This window comes from Saccoglossus kowalevskii, chromosome 12 (assembly GCF_978046115.1).
Source record: "Saccoglossus kowalevskii chromosome 12, keSacKowa6.1, whole genome shotgun sequence".
Classification (NCBI taxonomy): Eukaryota; Metazoa; Hemichordata; class Enteropneusta; family Harrimaniidae; genus Saccoglossus; species Saccoglossus kowalevskii.
In genome coordinates, this window is record NC_140652.1 from 12,881,115 (window position 1) to 12,903,686 (window position 22,572).

The window sequence follows — 22,572 nt, forward strand, 5'->3', positions numbered from 1 at the left end:
CGGATTATATTATTTTACTGTGAAATAGTAAACTGATACTAACCTACTGCAATTTCCCATAGAATATGAAAAGAAAGAAAGAAAAGTTACATTTCCGTCAACCCATTAATGTCACACAAGTATTTAAAGCGAAATAGTCCTCATAGAGTGCATCGGATTATATTATTTTACTGTGAAATAGTAAACTGATACTTACCCGCTGCAATTTCCCATAGAATATGAAAAGAAAGAAAGAAAAGTTACATTTCCGTCAACCCATTAATGTCACACAAGTATTTAAAACGAAATAGTCCTCATAGAGTGCATCGGATTATATTATTTTACTGTGAAATAGTAAACTGATACTTACCCGCTGCAATTTCCCATAGAATATGAAAAGAAAGAAAGAAAAGTTACATTTCCGTCAATCCATTAATGTCACACAAGTATTTAAAGCGAAATAGTCCTCATAGAGTGCATCGGATTATATTATTTTACTGTGAAATAGTAAACTGATACTTACCCGCTGCAATTTCCCATAGAATATGAAAAGAAAGAAAGAAACGTTACATTTCCGTCAATCCATTAATGTCACACAAGTATTTAAAGCGAAATAGTCCTCATAGAGTGCATCGGATTATATTATTTTACTGTGAAATAGTAAACTGATACTTACCCGCTGCAATTTCCCCATAGAATATGAAAAGAAACGTTACATTTCCGTCAACCCATTAATGTCACACAAGTATTTAAAACGAAATAGTCCTCATAGAGTGCATCGGATTATATTATTTTACTGTGAAATAGTAAACTGATACTTACCCGCTGCAATTTCCCATAGAATATGAAAAGAAAGAAAGAAAAGTTACATTTCCGTCAACCCATTAATGTCACACAAGTATTTAAAACGAAATAGTCCTCATAGAGTGCATCGGATTATATTATTTTACTGTGAAATAGTAAACTGATACTTACCCGCTGCAATTTCCCATAGAATATGAAAAGAAAGAAAGAAACATTACATTTCCGTCAATCCATTAATGTCACACAAGTATTTAAAGCGAAATAGTCCTCATAGAGTGCATCGGATTATATTATTTTACTGTGAAATAGTAAACTGATACTTACTGTCTGCAATTTTCCATTGAATATGAAAAGAAAGAAAGAAAGAAAGTTACATTTTCGTCAACCCATTAATGTCACACAAGTATTTAAAGTGAAATACATGTAGTCCTCATAGAGTGCATCGGATTATATTATTTTACTGTGAAATAGTAAACTGATACTAACCTACTGCAATTTTCCATTGAATATGAAAAGAAAGAAAGAAAAGTTACATTTCCGTCAACCCATTAATGTCACACAAGTATTTAAAGCGAAATAGTTCTCATAGAGTGCATCGGATTATATTATTTTACTGTGAAATAGTAAACTGATACTTACTCCCTGCAATTTTCCATTGAATATGAAAAGAAAGAAAGAAAAGTTACATTTCCGTCAACCCATTAATGTCACACAAGTATTTAAAGCGAAATAGTCCTCATAGAGTGCATCGGATTATATTATTTTACTGTGAAATAGTAAACTGATACTTACCCGCTGCAATTTCCCATAGAATATGAAAAGAAAGAAAAGTTACATTTCCGTCAACCCATTAATGTCACACAAGTATTTAAAGCGAAATAGTTCTCATAGAGTGCATCGGATTATATTATTTTACTGTGAAATAGTAAACTGATACTTACCCGCTGCAATTTCCCATAGAATATGAAAAGAAAGAAAAGTTACATTTCCGTCAACCCATTAATGTCACACAAGTATTTAAAGCGAAATAGTCCTCATAGAGTGCATCGGATTATATTATTTTACTGTGAAATAGTAAACTGATACTTACCCGCTGCAATTTCCCATAGAATATGAAAAGAAAGAAAGAAAAGTTACATTTCCGTCAACCCATTAATGTCACACAAGTATTTAAAGCGAAATAGTCCTCATAGAGTGCATCGGATTATATTATTTTACTGTGAAATAGTAAACTGATACTTACCTACTGCAATTTCCCATAGAATATGAAAAGAAAGAAAAGTTACATTTCCGTCAACCCATTAATGTCACACAAGTATTTAAAGCGAAATAGTCCTCATAGAGTGCATCGGATTATATTATTTTACTGTGAAATAGTAAACTGATACTTACTCGCTGCAATTTCCCCATAGAATATGAAAAGAAAGAAACGTTACATTTCCGTCAACCCATTAATGTCACACAAGTATTTAAAGCGAAATAGTCCTCATAGAGTGCATCGGATTATATTATTTTACTGTGAAATAGTAAACTGATACTTACCCGCTGCAATTTCCCATAGAATATGAAAAGAAAGAAAAGTTACATTTCCGTCAACCCATTAATGTCACACAAGTATTTAAAGCGAAATAGTCCTCATAGAGTGCATCGGATTATATTATTTTACTGTGAAATAGTAAACCGATACTTACTCCCTGCAATTTTCCATAGAATATGAAAAGAAAGAAAGAAAAGTTACATTTCCGTCAACCCATTAATGTCACAAGTATTTAAAGCGAAATAGTCCTCATAGAGTGCATCGGATTATATTATTTTACTGTGAAATAGTAAACTGATACTTACCTACTGCAATTTCCCATAGAATATGAAAAGAAAGAAAGAAAAGTTACATTTCCGTCAACCCATTAATGTCACACAAGTATTTAAAGCGAAATAGTCCTCATAGAGTGCATCGGATTATATTATTTTACTGTGAAATAGTAAACTGATACTTACCTACTGCAATTTCCCATAGAATATGAAAAGAAAGAAAGAAAAGTTACATTTCCGTCAACCCATTAATGTCACACAAGTATTTAAAGCGAAATAGTCCTCATAGAGTGCATCGGATTATATTATTTTACTGTGAAATAGTAAACTGATACTTACTGTCTGCAATTTTCCATTGAATATGAAAAGAAAGAAAGAAAAGTTACATTTTCGTCAACCCATTAATGTCACACAAGTATTTAAAGTGAAATACATGTAGTCCTCATAGAGTGTATCGGATTATATTATTTTACTGTGAAATAGTAAACTGATACTAACCTACTGCAATTTTCCATTGAATATGAAAAGAAAGAAAGAAAAGTTACATTTCCGTCAACCCATTAATGTCACACAAGTATTTAAAGCGAAATAGTCCTCATAGAGTGCATCGGATTATATTATTTTACTGTGAAATAGTAAACTGATACTTACTGTCTGCAATTTTCCATTGAATATGAAAAGAAAGAAAGAAAGAAAAGTTACATTTTCGTCAACCCATTAATGTCACACAAGTATTTAAAGCGAAATAGTCCTCATAGAGTGCATCGGATTATATTATTTTACTGTGAAATAGTAAACTGATACTAACCTACTGCAATTTTCCATTGAATATGAAAAGAAAGAAAGAAAAGTTACATTTCCGTCAACCCATTAATGTCACACAAGTATTTAAAGCGAAATAGTCCTCATAGAGTGCATCGGATTATTTTACTGTGAAATAGTAAACTGATACTTACCCGCTGCAATTTCCCATAGAATATGAAAAGAAAGAAAAGTTACATTTCCGTCAACCCATTAATGTCACACAAGTATTTAAAGCGAAATAGTTCTCAGAGTGCATCGGATTATATTATTTTACTGTGAAATAGTAAACTGATACTTACCCGCTGCAATTTCCCATAGAATATGAAAAGAAAGAAAGAAAAGTTACATTTCCGTCAACCCATTAATGTCACACAAGTATTTAAAGCGAAATAGTCCTCATAGAGTGCATCGGATTATATTATTTTACTGTGAAATAGTAAACTGATACTTACCCGCTGCAATTTCCCATAGAATATGAAAAGAAAGAAAGAAAAGTTACATTTCCGTCAACCCATTAATGTCACACAAGTATTTAAAGCGAAATAGTCCTCATAGAGTGCATCGGATTATATTATTTTACTGTGAAATAGTAAACTGATACTTACTCCCTGCAATTTTCCATTGAATATGAAAAGAAAGAAAGAAAAGTTACATTTCCGTCAACCCATTAATGTCACACAAGTATTTAAAGCGAAATAGTCCTCATAGAGTGCATCGGATTATATTATTTTACTGGGAAATAGTAAACTGATACTTACTCCCTGCAATTTTCCATTGAATATGAAAAGAAAGAAAGAAAAGTTACATTTCCGTCAACCCATTAATGTCACACAAGTATTTAAAGCGAAATAGTCCTCATAGAGTGCATCGGATTATATTATTTTACTGTGAAATAGTAAACTGATACTTACTCCCTGCAATTTTCCATTGAATATGAAAAGAAAGAAAGAAAAGTTACATTTCCGTCAACCCATTAATGTCACACAAGTATTTAAAGCGAAATAGTCCTCATAGAGTGCATCGGATTATATTATTTTACTGTGAAATAGTAAACTGATACTTACCTACTGCAATTTCCCATTGAATATGAAAAGAAAGAAAGAAAAGTTACATTTCCGTCAACCCATTAATGTCACACAAGTATTTAAAGCGAAATAGTCCTCATAGAGTGCATCGGATTATATTATTTTACTGTGAAATAGTAAACTGATACTTACGGTCTGCAATTTTCCATTGAATATGAAAAGAAAGAAAGAAAAGTTACATTTCCGTCAACCCATTAATGTCACACAAGTATTTAAAGCGAAATAGTCCTCATAGAGTGCATCGGATTATATTATTTTACTGTGAAATAGTAAACTGATACTTACCCGCTGCAATTTCCCATAGAATATGAAAAGAAAGAAAGAAAAGTTACATTTCCGTCAACCCATTAATGTCACACAAGTATTTAAAGCGAAATAGTCCTCATAGAGTGCATCGGATTATATTATTTTACTGTGAAATAGTAAACTGATACTTACCCGCTGCAATTTCCCATAGAATATGAAAAGAAAGAAACGTTACATTTCCGTCAACCCATTAATGTCACACAAGTATTTAAAACGAAATAGTCCTCATAGAGTGCATCGGATTATATTATTTTACTGTGAAATAGTAAACTGATACTTACCCGCTGCAATTTCCCATAGAATATGAAAAGAAAGAAAGAAAAGTTACATTTCCGTCAACCCATTAATGTCACACAAGTATTTAAAGCGAAATAGTCCTCATAGAGTGCATCGGATTATATTATTTTACTGTGAAATAGTAAACTGATACTTACCTACTGCAATTTCCCATAGAATATGAAAAGAAAGAAAAGTTACATTTCCGTCAACCCATTAATGTCACACAAGTATTTAAAGCGAAATAGTCCTCATAGAGTGCATCGGATTATATTATTTTACTGTGAAATAGTAAACTGATACTTACCCGCTGCAATTTCCCATAGAATATGAAAAGAAAGAAAAGTTACATTTCCGTCAACCCATTAATGTCACACAAGTATTTAAAGCGAAATAGTCCTCATAGAATGCATCGGATTATATTATTTTACTGTGAAATAGTAAACTGATACTTACCTACTGCAATTTCCCATAGAATATGAAAAGAAAGAAAGAAAAGTTACATTTCCGTCAACCCATTAATGTCACACAAGTATTTAAAGCGAAATAGTCCTCATAGAGTGCATCGGATTATATTATTTTACTGTGAAATAGTAAACTGATACTTACCTACTGCAATTTCCCATAGAATATGAAAAGAAAGAAAGAAAAGTTACATTTCCGTCAACCCATTAATGTCACACAAGTATTTAAAGCGAAATAGTCCTCATAGAGTGCATCGGATTATATTATTTTACTGTGAAATAGTAAACTGATACTTACCTACTGCAATTTCCCATAGAATATGAAAAGAAAAAAAGAAAAGTTACATTTCCGTCAACCCATTAATGTCACACAAGTATTTAAAGCGAAATAGTCCTCATAGAGTGCATCGGATTATATTATTTTACTGTGAAATAGTAAACTGATACTTACTGTCTGCAATTTTCCATTGAATATGAAAAGAAAGAAAGAAAGAAAAGTTACATTTCCGTCAACCCATTAATGTCACACAAGTATTTAAAGCGAAATAGTCCTCATAGAGTGCATCGGATTATATTATTTTACTGTGAAATAGTAAACTGATACTTACCTACTGCAATTTCCCATAGAATATGAAAAGAAAGAAAGAAAAGTTACATTTCCGTCAACCCATTAATGTCACACAAGTATTTAAAGCGAAATAGTCCTCATAGAGTGCATCGGATTATTTTACTGTGAAATAGTAAACTGATACTTACCTACTGCAATTTCCCATAGAATATGAAAAGAAAGAAAAGTTACATTTCCGTCAACCCATTAATGTCACACAAGTATTTAAAGCGAAATAGTCCTCATAGAGTGCATCGGATTATATTATTTTACTGTGAAATAGTAAACTGATACTTACTGTCTGCAATTTCCCATTGAATATGAAAAGAAAGAAAGAAAAGTTACATTTTCGTCAACCCATTAATGTCACACAAGTATTTAAAACGAAATAGTCCTCATAGAGTGCATCGGATTATATTATTTTACTGTGAAATAGTAAACTGATACTTACCTACTGCAATTTCCCATTGAATATGAAAAGAAAGAAAGAAAAGTTACATTTCCGTCAACCCATTAATGTCACACAAGTATTTAAAGCGAAATAGTCCTCATAGAGTGCATCGGATTATATTATTTTACTGTGAAATAGTAAACTGATACTTACCCGCTGCAATTTCCCATAGAATATGAAAAGAAAGAAAGAAAAGTTACATTTCCGTCAACCCATTAATGTCACACAAGTATTTAAAGCGAAATAGTCCTCATAGAGTGCATCGGATTATATTATTTTACTGTGAAATAGTAAACTGATACTTACTCGCTGCAATTTCCCCATAGAATATGAAAAGAAAGAAACGTTACATTTCCGTCAACCCATTAATGTCACACAAGTATTTAAAACGAAATAGTCCTCATAGAGTGCATCGGATTATATTATTTTACTGTGAAATAGTAAACTGATACTTACCCGCTGCAATTTCCCCATAGAATATGAAAAGAAAGAAAAGTTACATTTCCGTCAACCCATTAATGTCACACAAGTATTTAAAGCGAAATAGTCCTCATAGAGTGCATCGGATTATTTTACTGTGAAATAGTAAACTGATACTTACCTACTGCAATTTCCCATAGAATATGAAAAGAAAGAAAGAAAAGTTACATTTCCGTCAACCCATTAATGTCACACAAGTATTTAAAGCGAAATAGTCCTCATAGAGTGCATCGGATTATATTATTTTACTGTGAAATAGTAAACTGATACTTACTCCCTGCAATTTTCCATTGAATATGAAAAGAAAGAAAGAAAAGTTACATTTCCGTCAACCCATTAATGTCACACAAGTATTTAAAGCGAAATAGTCCTCATAGAGTGCATCGGATTATATTATTTTACTGTGAAATAGTAAACTGATACTTACCTACTGCAATTTCCCATAGAATATGAAAAGAAAGAAAGGTTACATTTCCGTCAACCCATTAATGTCACACAAGTATTTAAAGCGAAATAGTCCTCATAGAGTGCATCTGATTATATTATTTTACTGTGAAATAGTAAACTGATACTTACGGTCTGCAATTTTCCATTGAATATGAAAAGAAAGAAAGAAAAGTTACATTTCCGTCAACCCATTAATGTCACACAAGTATTTAAAGCGAAATAGTCCTCATAGAGTGCATCGGATTATATTATTTTACTGTGAAATAGTAAACTGATACTTACTCCCTGCAATTTTCCATTGAATATGAAAAGAAAGAAAGAAAAGTTACATTTCCGTCAACCCATTAATGTCACACAAGTATTTAAAGCGAAATAGTCCTCATAGAGTGCATCGGATTATATTATTTTACTGTGAAATAGTAAACTGATACTTACTCCCTGCAATTTTCCATTGAATATGAAAAGAAAGAAAGAAAAGTTACATTTCCGTCAACCCATTAATGTCACACAAGTATTTAAAGCGAAATAGTCCTCATAGAGTGCATCGGATTATATTATTTTACTGTGAAATAGTAAACTGATACTTACCTACTGCAATTTCCCATAGAATATGAAAAGAAAGAAAGGTTACATTTCCGTCAACCCATTAATGTCACACAAGTATTTAAAGCGAAATAGTCCTCATAGAGTGCATCTGATTATATTATTTTACTGTGAAATAGTAAACTGATACTTACGGTCTGCAATTTTCCATTGAATATGAAAAGAAAGAAAGAAAAGTTACATTTCCGTCAACCCATTAATGTCACACAAGTATTTAAAGCGAAATAGTCCTCATAGAGTGCATCGGATTATATTATTTTACTGTGAAATAGTAAACTGATACTTACGGTCTGCAATTTTCCATTGAATATGAAAAGAAAGAAAGAAAAGTTACATTTCCGTCAACCCATTAATGTCACACAAGTATTTAAAGCGAAATAGTCCTCATAGAGTGCATCGGATTATATTATTTTACTGTGAAATAGTAAACTGATACTTACCTACTGCAATTTCCCATAGAATATGAAAAGAAAGAAAGAAAAGTTATATTTCCGTCATTTCAATGTCACACAAGTATTTACAGCGAAATAGTCCTCATAGAGTGCATCGGATTATATTATTTTACTGTGAAATAGTAAACTGATACTTACCCGCTGCAATTTCCCATAGAATATGAAAAGAAAGAAAGAAAAGTTACATTTCCGTCAACCCATTAATGTCACACAAGTATTTAAAGCGAAATAGTCCTCATAGAGTGCATCGGATTATATTATTTTACTGTGAAATAGTAAACTGATACTTACCTACTGCAATTTCCCATAGAATATGAAAAGAAAGAAAGAAAAGTTATATTTCCGTCATTTCAATGTCACACAAGTATTTACAGCGAAATAGTCCTCATAGAGTGCATCGGATTATATTATTTTACTGTGAAATAGTAAACTGATACTTACGGTCTGCAATTTTCCCATTGAATATGAAAAGAAAGAAAGAAAGAAACGTTACATTTCTGTCAACCCATTAATGTCACACAAGTATTTAAAGCGAAATAGTCCTCATAGAGTGCATCAGATTATATTATTTTACTGTGAAATAGTAAACTGATACTTACGGTCTGCAATTTTCCCATTGAATATGAAAAGAAAGAAAGAAAGAAACGTTACATTTCTGTCAACCCATTAATGTCACACAAGTATTTAAAGCGAAATAGTCCTCATAGAGTGCATCGGATTATATTATTTTACTGTGAAATAGTAAACTGATACTTACTGTCTGCAATTTTCCATAGAATATGAAAAGAAAGAAACGTTACATTTCCGTCAACCCATTAATGTCACACAAGTATTTAAATCGAAATAGTCCTCATAGAGTGCATCGGATTATATTATTTTACTGTGAAATAGTAAACTGATACTTACTGTCTGCAATTTTCCATAGAATATGAAAAGAAAGAAACGTTACATTTCCGTCAACCCATTAATGTCACACAAGTATTTAAATCGAAATAGTCCTCATAGAGTGCATCGGATTATATTATTTTACTGTGAAATAGTAAACTGATACTTACCTACTGCAATTTCCCATAGAATATGAAAAGAAAGAAAGAAAAGTTACATTTCCGTCAACCCATTAATGTCACACAAGTATTTAAAGCGAAATAGTCCTCATAGAGTGCATCGGATTATATTATTTTACTGTGAAATAGTAAACTGATACTTACTCCCTGCAATTTTCCATTGAATATGAAAAGAAAGAAGGAAAAGTTACATTTCCGTCAACCCATTAATGTCACACAAGTATTTAAATCGAAATAGTCCTCATAGAGTGCATCAGATTATATTATTTTACTGTGAAATAGTAAACTGATACTTACCTACTGCAATTTCCCATAGAATATGAAAAGAAAGAAAGAAAAGTTACATTTCCGTCAACCCATTAATGTCACACAAGTATTTAAAGCGAAATAGTCCTCATAGAGTGCATCGGATTATATTATTTTACTGTGAAATAGTAAACTGATACTTACTCGCTGCAATTTCCCCATAGAATATGAAAAGAAAGAAACGTTACATTTCCGTCAACCCATTAATGTCACACAAGTATTTAAAGCGAAATAGTCCTCATAGAGTGCATCGGATTATATTATTTTACTGTGAAATAGTAAACTGATACTTACCCGCTGCAATTTCCCATAGAATATGAAAAGAAAGAAAGAAAAGTTACATTTCCGTCAACCCATTAATGTCACACAAGTATTTAAAGCGAAATAGTCCTCATAGAGTGCATCGGATTATATTATTTTACTGTGAAATAGTAAACTGATACTTACCCGCTGCAATTTCCCATAGAATATGAAAAGAAAGAAAGAAAAGTTACATTTCCGTCAACCCATTAATGTCACACAAGTATTTAAAGCGAAATAGTCCTCATAGAGTGCATCGGATTATATTATTTTACTGTGAAATAGTAAACTGATACTTACCTACTGCAATTTCCCATAGAATATGAAAAGAAAGAAAGAAAAGTTACATTTCCGTCAACCCATTAATGTCACACAAGTATTTAAAGCGAAATAGTCCTCATAGAGTGCATCGGATTATATTATTTTACTGTGAAATAGTAAACTGATACTTACCCGCTGCAATTTCCCATAGAATATGAAAAGAAAGAAAGAAAAGTTACATTTCCGTCAACCCATTAATGTCACACAAGTATTTAAAGCGAAATAGTCCTCATAGAGTGCATCGGATTATATTATTTTACTGTGAAATAGTAAACTGATACTTACCTACTGCAATTTCCCATAGAATATGAAAAGAAAGAAAGAAAAGTTACATTTCCGTCAACCCATTAATGTCACACAAGTATTTAAAGCGAAATAGTCCTCATAGAGTGCATCGGATTATATATTTTACTGTGAAATAGTAAACTGATACTTACCCGCTGCAATTTCCCATAGAATATGAAAAGAAAGAAAGAAAAGTTACATTTCCGTCAACCCATTAATGTCACACAAGTATTTAAAGCGAAATAGTCCTCATAGAGTGCATCGGATTATATTATTTTACTGTGAAATAGTAAACTGATACTTACCTACTGCAATTTCCCATAGAATATGAAAAGAAAGAAAGAAAAGTTACATTTCCGTCAACCCATTAATGTCACACAAGTATTTAAAGCGAAATAGTCCTCATAGAGTGCATCGGGTTATATTATCTTACTGTGAAATAGTAAACTGATACTTACCCGCTGCAATTTCCCATAGAATATGAAAAGAAAGAAAGAAAAGTTACATTTCCGTCATTTCAATGTCACACAAGTATTTACAGCGAAATAGTCCTCATAGAGTGCATCGGATTATATTATTTTACTGTGAAATAGTAAACTGATACTTACCTACTGCAATTTCCCATAGAATATGAAAAGAAAGAAAGAAACGTTACATTTCCGTCAACCCATTAATGTCACACAAGTATTTAAAGCGAAATAGTCCTCATAGAGTGCATCGGATTATATTATCTTACTGTGAAATAGTAAACCGATACTTACTCCCTGCAATTTTCCATTGAATATGAAAAGAAAGAAAAGTTACATTTCCGTCATTTCAATGTCACACAAGTATTTACAGCGAAATAGTCCTCATAGAGTGCATCGGATTATATTATTTTACTGTGAAATAGTAAACTGATACTTACGGTCTGCAATTTTCCCATTGAATATGAAAAGAAAGAAAGAAAGAAACGTTACATTTCTGTCAACCCATTAATGTCACACAAGTATTTAAAGCGAAATAGTCCTCATAGAGTGCATCGGATTATATTATTTTACTGTGAAATAGTAAACTGATACTTACGGTCTGCAATTTTCCCATTGAATATGAAAAGAAAGAAAGAAAGAAACGTTACATTTCTGTCAACCCATTAATGTCACACAAGTATTTAAAGCGAAATAGTCCTCATAGAGTGCATCGGATTATATTATTTTACTGTGAAATAGTAAACTGATACTTACTGTCTGCAATTTTCCATAGAATATGAAAAGAAAGAAACGTTACATTTCCGTCAACCCATTAATGTCACACAAGTATTTAAATCGAAATAGTCCTCATAGAGTGCATCGGATTATATTATTTTACTGTGAAATAGTAAACTGATACTTACCTACTGCAATTTCCCATAGAATATGAAAAGAAAGAAAAGTTACATTTCCGTCAACCCATTAATGTCACACAAGTATTTAAAGCTAAATAGTCCTCATAGAGTGCATCGGATTATATTATCTTACTGTGAAATAGTAAACTGATACTTACTCCCTGCAATTTTCCATTGACAATGAAAAGAAAGAAAGAAAAGTTACATTTCCGTCAACCCGTTAATGTCACAAAAGTATTTTTAGTAGTCTATAATACTTATGTAGTGTCTATAGAAATAGTAATTTTCCATTGAATGAGAGAGCAAATGATAGAAAAATATTACTTTTTGTTCAAGTCAATGATTAATTTTACTGAGCATTTTCTTACATCAAAAGAATAATATAGCAGTTTATCCTTTGTGTCGTGTGTATAGAAATATACCAAAAATATACTTACGATCTATATTAATCCATGGAGCATTAACAAATAAAAAAAAAGTATGAATTACATTTGTTTACATTACTGTGGTAATAGGCAATTCATTTTTATAGGAGTCATTTAAATTAAATTGTTATTGTGGTAAAAATGTATTTGACAATAGGAAACTTACACTTTTGTGCTATACTCGTCCAGTGTGAAATAAGTGAAAGAAAATGACAAAGAAGGATAAGAGTTAGCATAGTCTATGATAAAAATTACAAATGTAAAATCACAAAGGTGTAGTCAAAAATTGTTCATAGAAAATATTTACTTACCAACTATAATCGTCCATAGAATCAGTGTGCACACATAATAAAGAAAAGTTCAAAAAAGAAAAGAAAATATATATTAGTATACAATGCAAGTTTACATATTCATTGGGCCTTGCATTCCGAACAATATTTGCAATGGTGTAACAGCAACTAAAGCCAGTAGTTTAGTTTGGTTACTAGAATGTGTGAAGAGTTTTACCATGTACTCACAAATGCCTCCGGTCTGCTGAAGATTCAGTCATCATGGCCAAGCAGTTGTGATCAGAAATGTCACAAACCACATCTTTTTATAAGGTGTAACCAGGTGCCAGGCAGTTCAGCTATGTATTTATTGGCTATTCAGTTTTTGCATAAATAATTGGGTTGGTGCGTCATTTGCATTTGAATGCTATACTTGCCTATTCACAGCTGTCTATAAAATGTGTCCATGGAACACAAAAATGATCAAGACATCTGGCTCAAGTCAGTTACAGGGGATCACAGATTCTTTGTGGCAAACCAAATAATTGCACTTTATGCAAAACACAGAACGGAAATGTTATGATGGTACATTATCATTTCTTAAAATTACAACAAAATAGAATATTTCACTTCAAAAATATAATTTATAGAGAGAAATAAAAATTATATTCTGAAATAATCAGCTGTGGTACATAAAGCGGTCATTTATTCGTTCAAACTAACAAACAAATGCTGGGATAGTGGCCTTTTGGATGTGGGTTTGTGAGTTGGCACTTAATACTATTATTGACGTATGCAAGAGTGTGTATATAGACTATGTGAGGACGCACAGATTCACATAAAGTACAGGAGCGCACACACGCTTTTACATCGGAGCACAGCACTTTATATCCAAGTGTTCTGTCTGTTTTGAGGTTACAAATGAAAAGTTATGTTTGTATCATCATTTCTAGATGCGTTATTCTACTGTCAAAACCTGTGGCTCCGACGTTTCAAAGCACAGAAAAAAAGAACGACGAAACAGTTGTTAATGCGGTCGGCAAACTCTATGTAATTGAAAATATGTAATTGAAATGTGACCCGTGTTTGACCTCACTCTCTCTCTCTGGCAAACATGCATGCACCGAAACGTAGCACCGTCGACGAAACATGCCACTGCCGACAGTAATTAATGATAGTTTAATCGTAAGAACTTTCAGGAAATCCGGAAAATGTGACAATGAAAAGATCCATGTGCGGACACCTTGCAAATGAGTACGCAGTTTTTGCAAGGTAATTCGCAGTTCTGGTGTGTCAATCTCATGGGTGTCTACGGAAATATTTTAGATGGAGGTGTGAATCCTTTCAGGATGATGTACGGGACAAAGAGACTATTTACAGTATTTTGTTTGAAGCGTTAAGTAGGTAATGTTAAACAAACACGCGAATTTAAAGGCATACAAATGGAAATAATTCTTTTCTTGTACTTTTTGTTTTGGTTGATTTAAGTAAAGCTATGTCACGCTTGTTCAGCGCCATTTTTTACATGTCCACGTAAATTTAATTTAGCGAATTTTACAGCGAAAATAGCGAAATAAAAACTAGTGAATAATTAACTAAACAATAAATCTAGTCATCTAATAATATTGAGTTAAATTAAGGAAGGTGCACACTGTTGTCGTGGTTCGGCCGGAATATCAAGATCGATACCAGGGTACACTGGATGCTTCAAATATGAAATGAAGCAGAGCATCATTGGTATTAACTGCCCACAAACTATAAAATGACGAATGGCTAAGCTACATCGACCATTCAACATAAAATTCTACAATTTTTAACACAAATAATTTATAGTTTTCTGTCACTATTAAAATGAAAAGTTTGTTTATGTTTGAGCACGCCATGACCAAGGTGCATGAATGACCAAGGCTAAACAGAAAAATAAAAAATGTTTCATTTTGCTCCGTTTTTAGATTTACTGGCCGTTTTATGTGACTTTTTCGCCTTCTATATAATCATGAATATATCACCTTGCCTATACATCTATACAATTTTGTGTTCTTCGGTGGAAAGTCAGTTGATGAGAATTGGGGGGGGGGGGTCCATGCACCTTTGTAGTGAATGACTTGTTTGTTTGTTAACGGAATTATAATGCTGGAGTGGACTAAACTAAAGAAATAGAATGACACATGTCTTATGATTGATTGGCTAATAAATGCGACGATATATTTATTATTCATTTTTCTGGTTAGTTGCATAGAAATTGCAAATGACTGTCGTTCCCCAACATTGTGGCGCGTTGCTAAAATTGCATACTCACCATGTCATTTTGCTTGTCTTACAAACAATGACACTGAACCACAGTGACTGAGTAGAGATTGAGTGGAATAGAGGTCATGATGAATGAACTGCTTTGAACAGTTGGCCCACATGATCTATATAGTTATGTAATATTAGAAGGAAGAATACGTCTCCAAATTGGAATGCACATTCAAAATGTGAGTCCAATTGTACAACTTCTGTTTTTCACAAAATCCAAGATGACTGCCAAACTGATCAACATGTTTCACTTTTCTACTAAGAAAATGTTGCAATACATGCACCATGCAAAATATCAAGTTTATCGGCTAAATCACCCACGAAAAACAAATGCCCTATATATTGTGACATTTTGCTTAGAAAAAATCAAACTGAAAATTATATCAAAATTAAAGATTTGAAGACATTTTCACGAAACGAACAAAGCTGAGAAAGGTTCACCCAAATATTCCAATTATCAAAGCAGTACTTGCTGAAAATGTAAAGTGACATATGTGCGTGTACAATTTATATTTTGTTCTCGTTCAGCTCGGTGGGGGATACAAGTCATGTAAGAGCATGTATTTTACCTGGTTGAACACACTTATCTGGGAATAAAATGATTAAGATCCCAGGAATGCGACACAGCGTTTGAGAATATTTGCTGCTTCCCTGTCTGAGACACTTTCTATACAGGTGTTTTGTTTGTTTTGTTTTTAGTACAGTAACCAAATGTTTTTGTGTGCTAATTTGACGGTCACCACATTTTAGAAGACAAAACACACAAACTCTGTATTTTGACACAGATTTCAATTACACAAAACTAATCTAGGTAGTTTCTGTTCAAAATAAATAACTTGGTTTGTGCAAGCGATAACTAATCATTATACTACTTACTATACTCTGTTATTTCTGTTCTGTTATTTAATGTCTGGAATGAAAAAAATTATAGTAATAGTGTTAGTAAAAAAAGATATGCAATATGTATATACCACATATATGGTAGTTCTTTGTACACAACATTTCATCCAAAACATGAGAGTCAACATTTTGGGAACAGGCAATTTAGCAACATATAAGATGGCGAGTTTAATACGTATATTGGGACTCCATACTACACCATCCGGCAAGGTGCTGAATGATTTATTTAAAGTGTAATCGTATCATTTTCTACATGATATGGCGTTACTCAGGTAGTAGATAATAACCCCCCCCCCCAAGATTGTAAGCAAGATTGTGTTGAATGCCATAGAAAGGTACGACTCAGTTGGATGTAGTGGAGCCACAGACTTTGATAACAGACATCGATAGATATATGATAGTTTCTTACCATACGTCTGGTTTCCGTCTGTTGGCCAAAAACGTGTCCTGGTCCATGTCTGGCTGGAATGATTTTTGCCTTTTCCTTTGTATTCAAACTGGGTAACAGTTGTTGATCTTCTTTATGAGCTTTTGTTCTCGGTCCAGTGTCCCACGCATGCCGTGCTTCTTTGTCCTGACATGCCAATTAAAGATTAATAATTAAATCATGTTGATGAATATACAAAATAGTAACTTCAATGGGCTTTAAATAATTTCTAAATAAATTTATGTTTCAAATATGAAACATCAAATCATACATACATACATATACAAAATAATAACTTCAATGGGCTTTTAATAATTTCTAAATAAATTTATGTTTCAAATATGAAACATCAAATCATACATACATACATACATATACAAAATAGTAACTTCAATGGGCTTTAAATAATTTCTAAATAAATTTATGTTTCAAGTATGAAACATCAAATCATACACTATAGGAACACATCAATCTGCAATATATCATTTTTAATGCACTAATTTGTTTCTTGCATAAATACGGCTTCAAATATTAGCAATGCCACTTAAGGATGCATGTAATTAAAGTCCGATATCAAACGAGAAAATAGTTTTGCACTAATAAATCATGTACTAGATAAATCATGGAGTATTTTATTTATTTATTTAACACTTTATTTAAAGAGGGTAGGCCAATATACAATAAAGTATAAGTTTTGTTTAAAGGTTTCTATACATTCGACTGTCGCAAAACCAAACCTATTTATATAGTAGGAGAGTAAATACCATGTCAGAAATTCCAGATTATGGTCATCATAGCTTTTCCCTAGAGATTTAAAATCAAAATCGTTAAGCCAATTTTGTAGTAATAGTAGTAAACAATTTCTGACACGCCTAACTATATAACTGTTTCTTACTTGGTGTGTTGGAATCTTCTGTGCAGTGAGAACACGTCCTGTTCTGTCCTCTATGTACACTTTTCTTCTAGCACCTGGGTGTCGTCCACTTCTGGTGTCTTTGCCCTGAAACATAAAACAATAGTCTATCTAATGAATATGCAAAGGTACTTTTTTGGAAATTACCAAAGTGGGTCCATGTTCTTTAATTGTTTTCCAACTGGAGGCGTGCTTTTCCTTTTTTTTTAGTGAACATGACCCCCAGGAAGTGTGAACACATCTGAAATTGAAATACCAGCAGTACGTCCACCATGAATAAATGCTATTCTAATTGTCTAGTTAAGGTAGCGAGACTATTATTTGTGTTAAAAATTACGATTTTCACATTTATTTATTAATTGATGAAATGCACTATAAACTTTCATATGATAAAGTCAACATAACATAGAATGTCATGTAAGTTGGTTAAAATGTATATTTTCTGAAGGGAAGCAAGGCAGCCTCAGTAGTGTTTTCCAAAATCAACAATACAGGTTTAATCTGTGTGCCTATAAGTTTCAAAGATAAACTCAAGACAAAGCAATGTTAGGATGTGTTATCAGTAGCTATCTGACACACAATGAGTGTTTCCAAACATTCGAGTGGTTTGTCTCCGCCCCTGTTTGTTTCACAGATTAGTCATTTGCATATGAATGTGTCAGACACAAGGTCACACAGCCACTGAAAAAAATCATTGATTTTGGTGTTTTCATATGCCGAATTTATCCAATTATAGCTATCCCATTCCTTTATTTTTTTGGTTTCTAATAGCCTTACACATTTGGATGCCCCTACACATGGTAAAACAGACCTTGATGGGAAAACAAATTGATTGTGCCGATAAACAAGCTTGAAAATCTTTGCTGTTACTTCATGGACGTTTTCTAGGAGATTATGTTTTTCAAAATACAAGGTCTTTAACAAAAAACAACGTATACTTTTTGTCGTCGGATTAACACCAAATTTTCACAGCTTTAAGGTGACAATGAGAGGGACTTGAATGTGTCCAGACAAACTATTTCATCGATTATTTACAAACGAGTTGTGGTTTGAGTTGGGGGCAATGTGACTAAAACAGTAATTGAAATTCAGCACACTATTTTTTAAAACGCGTTGCTTGAATAAAACTGACCAGACACATTCAATTTACCAGACTATTGAACAACTAGGAAAAGTGAAAAAAATACTTCTTATCGCCAGCGTAAATGCGTAATTATTTTTTTTACAGAAAAAGTAATTTTTCACCTTTGATTGAGTAACGCGCCGTAGAATGCAGATACGGGCATGCAAAATACACTTGTGAAAAGCTTGAAGTCTGGCGATTCTAAAAATATATACTTTCCCGGGTCTATGTGTAGTCATTTAGTCACAATTAGAAGATGAAAACAAGTATGCAAATAATAGTCTCGCTACCTTAAAGGCAGTTTTAGTACAATACACTGAACCACAGCAATACAACATATCTTTTTACCTGATCTGCACTTTTAGGTTTTTGTTTATCAGCCACATCCTGTGTCTTCCCAAGTTTGGAAATGGGATTGTCCACTCGTCTTGCATCTGGCTTTTGTTCGTCATTTTTAATCCTGGTCCCAGTGTTTTCTTCCTGTCCTGTTTTTCTGCTCTAATATATACAAAAATTAGAATGAATAGTTGTTATTACTGTTTCTTACACATATAAATTATTCTGAAATAGAAGCAACCACAACATCCAAATACACAGTTCTTAACAATTATTTTTTCAAAACACAATTACGCTAAAATTATTTGTTTTGTTTTTTACATGAAATTTAACATTACAGTGAGGGGGGTGTATAATGCAAAGTAGAATGAATACATAATGTTTAAGATGCGTGACAATAATGTTATCATTAATTATAATCAACACTTTTAACCACAAAAACAATACACTGACCGAAGTACTGTTCCCCATTATCTACGGTGTCCTTCAATTATTCCGAATCGTCTAAAGGCATCACGTTTACTACTGTCCACCAATTATATGTCAAGCACTTTGCCTGTAAAGTGTTAAGGATATTAGAATGACATCATACAGACTGAAAATATGATATCTTAATCATAAATTGCATATAGTCATACACCTTAAAATAAAATATTAGTTTCATTTCACTCAGATATGATGAATACATTATATGGATGATTAGGTAAGCATGGGATTATAACATACACTGAAATCATGCAAATTTAGCACAATTTGTGTTACCGGTATTTAGTCCCATGCACTAGAATGTATGATGTATGCCTAACAATATGCTTAAGAGTTAACAAAGTAAAACCATTTCAGCTGCCTTATAAAAATAATCGCAATCAGTATCATTCGCACTCACCTTATGTGTGTGAATACTTGGCAGATGTTCCTTTGCTGCTGACAAGTACAATCAAGATATCAGGGAGTTGTCCAATGCCTTCAGTGTCCACAAAATGAGTCCTATGTCCACTGAAGTGGTGTAATATCTGATCCAATTGAGTGTGATGTTGTCAATTTATACCTTTTTGTTTTGGAACAAACCATTATGGCAGGGGAAGGTGACTAAAATTTACATTTGAATACGCTTGTTTCCTTTTGTATTTATCTCTCATTTCAGAAAATGGCAGCATGTGACTGATCGTACTAGACTAGATTTCTATAACCATGTACTATAAATAGCATATTGGCTTCATTGTCTGAATTTTGCCTCTTTCTTCCCTCCCGCACTTTCAAGTTTTCAGTGTACTTCAATCAAAAAGCTGTTTTCCCCTTTGGTAAGTGCAACAAATGTAAAAACTGTTTTTAACTCGTGAGGGCAGCATAGCATTAAGTATTACACATAAACATTTTTACTTGTAATTAGGCCAAAAAAAAATGTTTTGTTGCTCTCAGCGACTGACTGAAAAATATGAAATATCAGGTCACCTTTTTTTAATAAGCCGGAATAATAAAAACTCACCATTTTAAGCAGTAAAAAATTGTTTTCTCAAAAAATTAACGATCCTGGACCGTTGTTTTATCCCCAGGGTCCCCAGGGGGATAAGTGGCGACTTTCAACCTCGGGTTGATCTGTATTTCTCTGTCATGTTCTGAATACTATGAAGTCCATATACCTGGGCTATTTACAATACCCTTAGTTTTCAGGAGTTCAAAAAAAAAAAAAAAAAAAATTTCCGACTTGAGGGCAACATAAGTTGTTTTTTTTGGCCTTATAATACACCAGTATATGGGCAGCTTTTGTTGTTATGACAACATACAAATGACTGAATATATTTGCAATGTACAAGGCCCAGAATATTAATACGAATGGAATTATATTTTTTGAGAAAATAAAAAAAAATTAGGAGACTAATATTACTATGAGAATGGAAGGAGTAATATACCATTATCAACATCGGGTTACATTTGATTGCTAAATTTTGTGATCGTTAAATGTTCTAATATTCCGCAATGTTATGTAATTATGGTGTACAACGTTGTTGATTTTCATATCAAATTTGTCCATATAAAGAATTTTACTTTTCACTGACGGAAATGTAAGTTTCTTTCTTTCTTTTCATATTTAATTTTCGGGGCTCTTTGGCAACGACCGCAAACGTATCGTGTCCAGCCATTGGTTGGCCACATAGAGGTCAAAATACGCGTTCTATTTTTATGCGTTAAATTTGGCTCTTCCGTTTTACCCCCTCTGGAATGTTCTACTTTTGCAGCCTAATCGCAGGTTTTTCGAAAAAAGTTGAAAAAGCACAATAATTAGTAGAAATGTTCCTGTTTTGGGCTGATTATTGATGGAGAATAATGTCTTTATCACAAAAATGCTGAGTTTTTGCCTTATTTATTTTTTTATCGGCGAAAAACTGTGAACTCGGCAAATTTGGTTGCACAACTTCCCTCTATCATATACACCCAGCGACACTGATGCCAGCTGACTGTGGGTTGAACCAACAGCCATGGCCACTATATTTTGAATGATCATAAATAATTTTTGAACCCAATAGTAGTGATCACTGTGATTATTATATAAATTTCTTGCAAAGTCTGGAACGACACTGAAAAAAAATCGTTGATTTCCTTCTATATTCATGCTTGAAAGTAGGCCGAAGTATCCGCAGACCCGCAGGTGAATACGAGTATCCAGATAATAAGTTAGGTTTGATCAGTTCACACGAATTGTTCTGTTCTGATTCATCATTGCAAAACAATGGCCTGGAAACGGCCCAGCTTGAGGGAAACAGTATCGTGGAAAGAAAGAACAGTATCGGACTCGATACCCTTAAAAGACCTGATGAGAACACTGCAGAATCACGAGCGAAACGAAAGTTACGCGACAATTGTCTAAGTGACGCAGGCCCGAGGAGAACACTGTACATGTAACCAGCACATTTATAAATCAAGATTGGCAGAAAGTTGTACGGCATCTGTCTTCAATTGATGAATATGATGCACAAAGTGAAATTGAACTTGCGTTCATGAAAACCGGAAAGGGTACCGCTTTTTCGTCAAACTGAAAAAATGGCTGCATCACTCTTGTAACTGCGCATGCATACTTTCCATACTCGCATACATTTGATGTTTTTAGTCGCTGTATCTGCTCAAATAACATCCATCATGATATAATAAATCATTATATACTAAAATTCGCAAATTTGCAGACCTTCCAATGAAATATTACCAGTTGTTTTTTTGCAACAGAATACGTTATTGCAATATGCAAATTAGGCTACTCACCCTAGTCAAATATTTGTTAAGAAACTTTAAAGACTCTAAGTTATAAATTAATTAATGCAATAATTGACTAATTAATCAGCATGGAATTGCACCAAAATCTAATCAGCAAATCTACTCATCATATATTAGCTGTGTGCCAAATTTCATTTGAATTGAAATTGTAGATCTTGAGTTATCAGTGGAACAAATTTTAGTCACAGAGTCACAGAGTCACAGACACCGGTACCACATAAGCTCCGTTTCACGGGAGCTAAAAATGATAATCGACATGCCAAAAGGCTGGACTTTACTGGGTTTGGACAGCTTTGGGGCCTTGTCAGGTAAGAGTGCAGTAGCCGAAAAGAACTGTCTATTCTTGGCAGGACCACCATAACTGCCAGTAAAATAACCAAGCCCTTTCCACAACATGCTTCTATTAAT

At 32.9% G+C, this 22,572-nt stretch overlaps 2 protein-coding genes across 2 annotated transcripts in view; both read right to left on the reverse strand.

Annotated features, from left to right (window-relative positions):
• Positions 1–15,876: 15,876 nt before the first annotated feature.
• On the reverse strand, positions 15,877–19,368 carry LOC144348657 (uncharacterized). The gene is made up of 5 exons (XM_085505901.1): positions 19,351–19,368; positions 18,910–19,059; positions 17,421–17,549; positions 16,508–16,672; positions 15,877–16,108 (listed from the first exon to the last, which is right to left on the reverse strand). Exons 1-5 carry the CDS (start codon positions 19,366–19,368, stop codon positions 16,067–16,069), a joined length of 504 nt encoding a protein of 167 aa, XP_085362027.1. The 3' UTR covers positions 15,877–16,066.
• Positions 19,346–22,572, reverse strand: part of LOC102801086 (uncharacterized) — a 204,346-nt gene continuing 201,119 nt past the window's right edge. The window contains exon 7 of the mRNA XM_085506139.1: positions 19,346–19,453. Coding sequence (XP_085362265.1) covers positions 19,434–19,453 — 20 coding nt within the window. The 3' untranslated portion in view covers positions 19,346–19,433. The remainder of the gene's footprint in view (positions 19,454–22,572) is intronic.

Excerpts from the sequence above, each read along its gene's own strand:
- LOC144348657 (XM_085505901.1), bottom strand. Across the intron at positions 17,550-18,909 it reads AACCTAAAAGTGCAGATCAG|ATAGACTATTGTTTTATGTT; the intron begins GTAAAAAGATAT and ends CATATTCATTAG. Across the intron at positions 16,673-17,420 it reads AGAAGATTCCAACACACCAA|GACAAAGAAGCACGGCATGC; the intron begins GTAAGAAACAGT and ends TTGGCATGTCAG.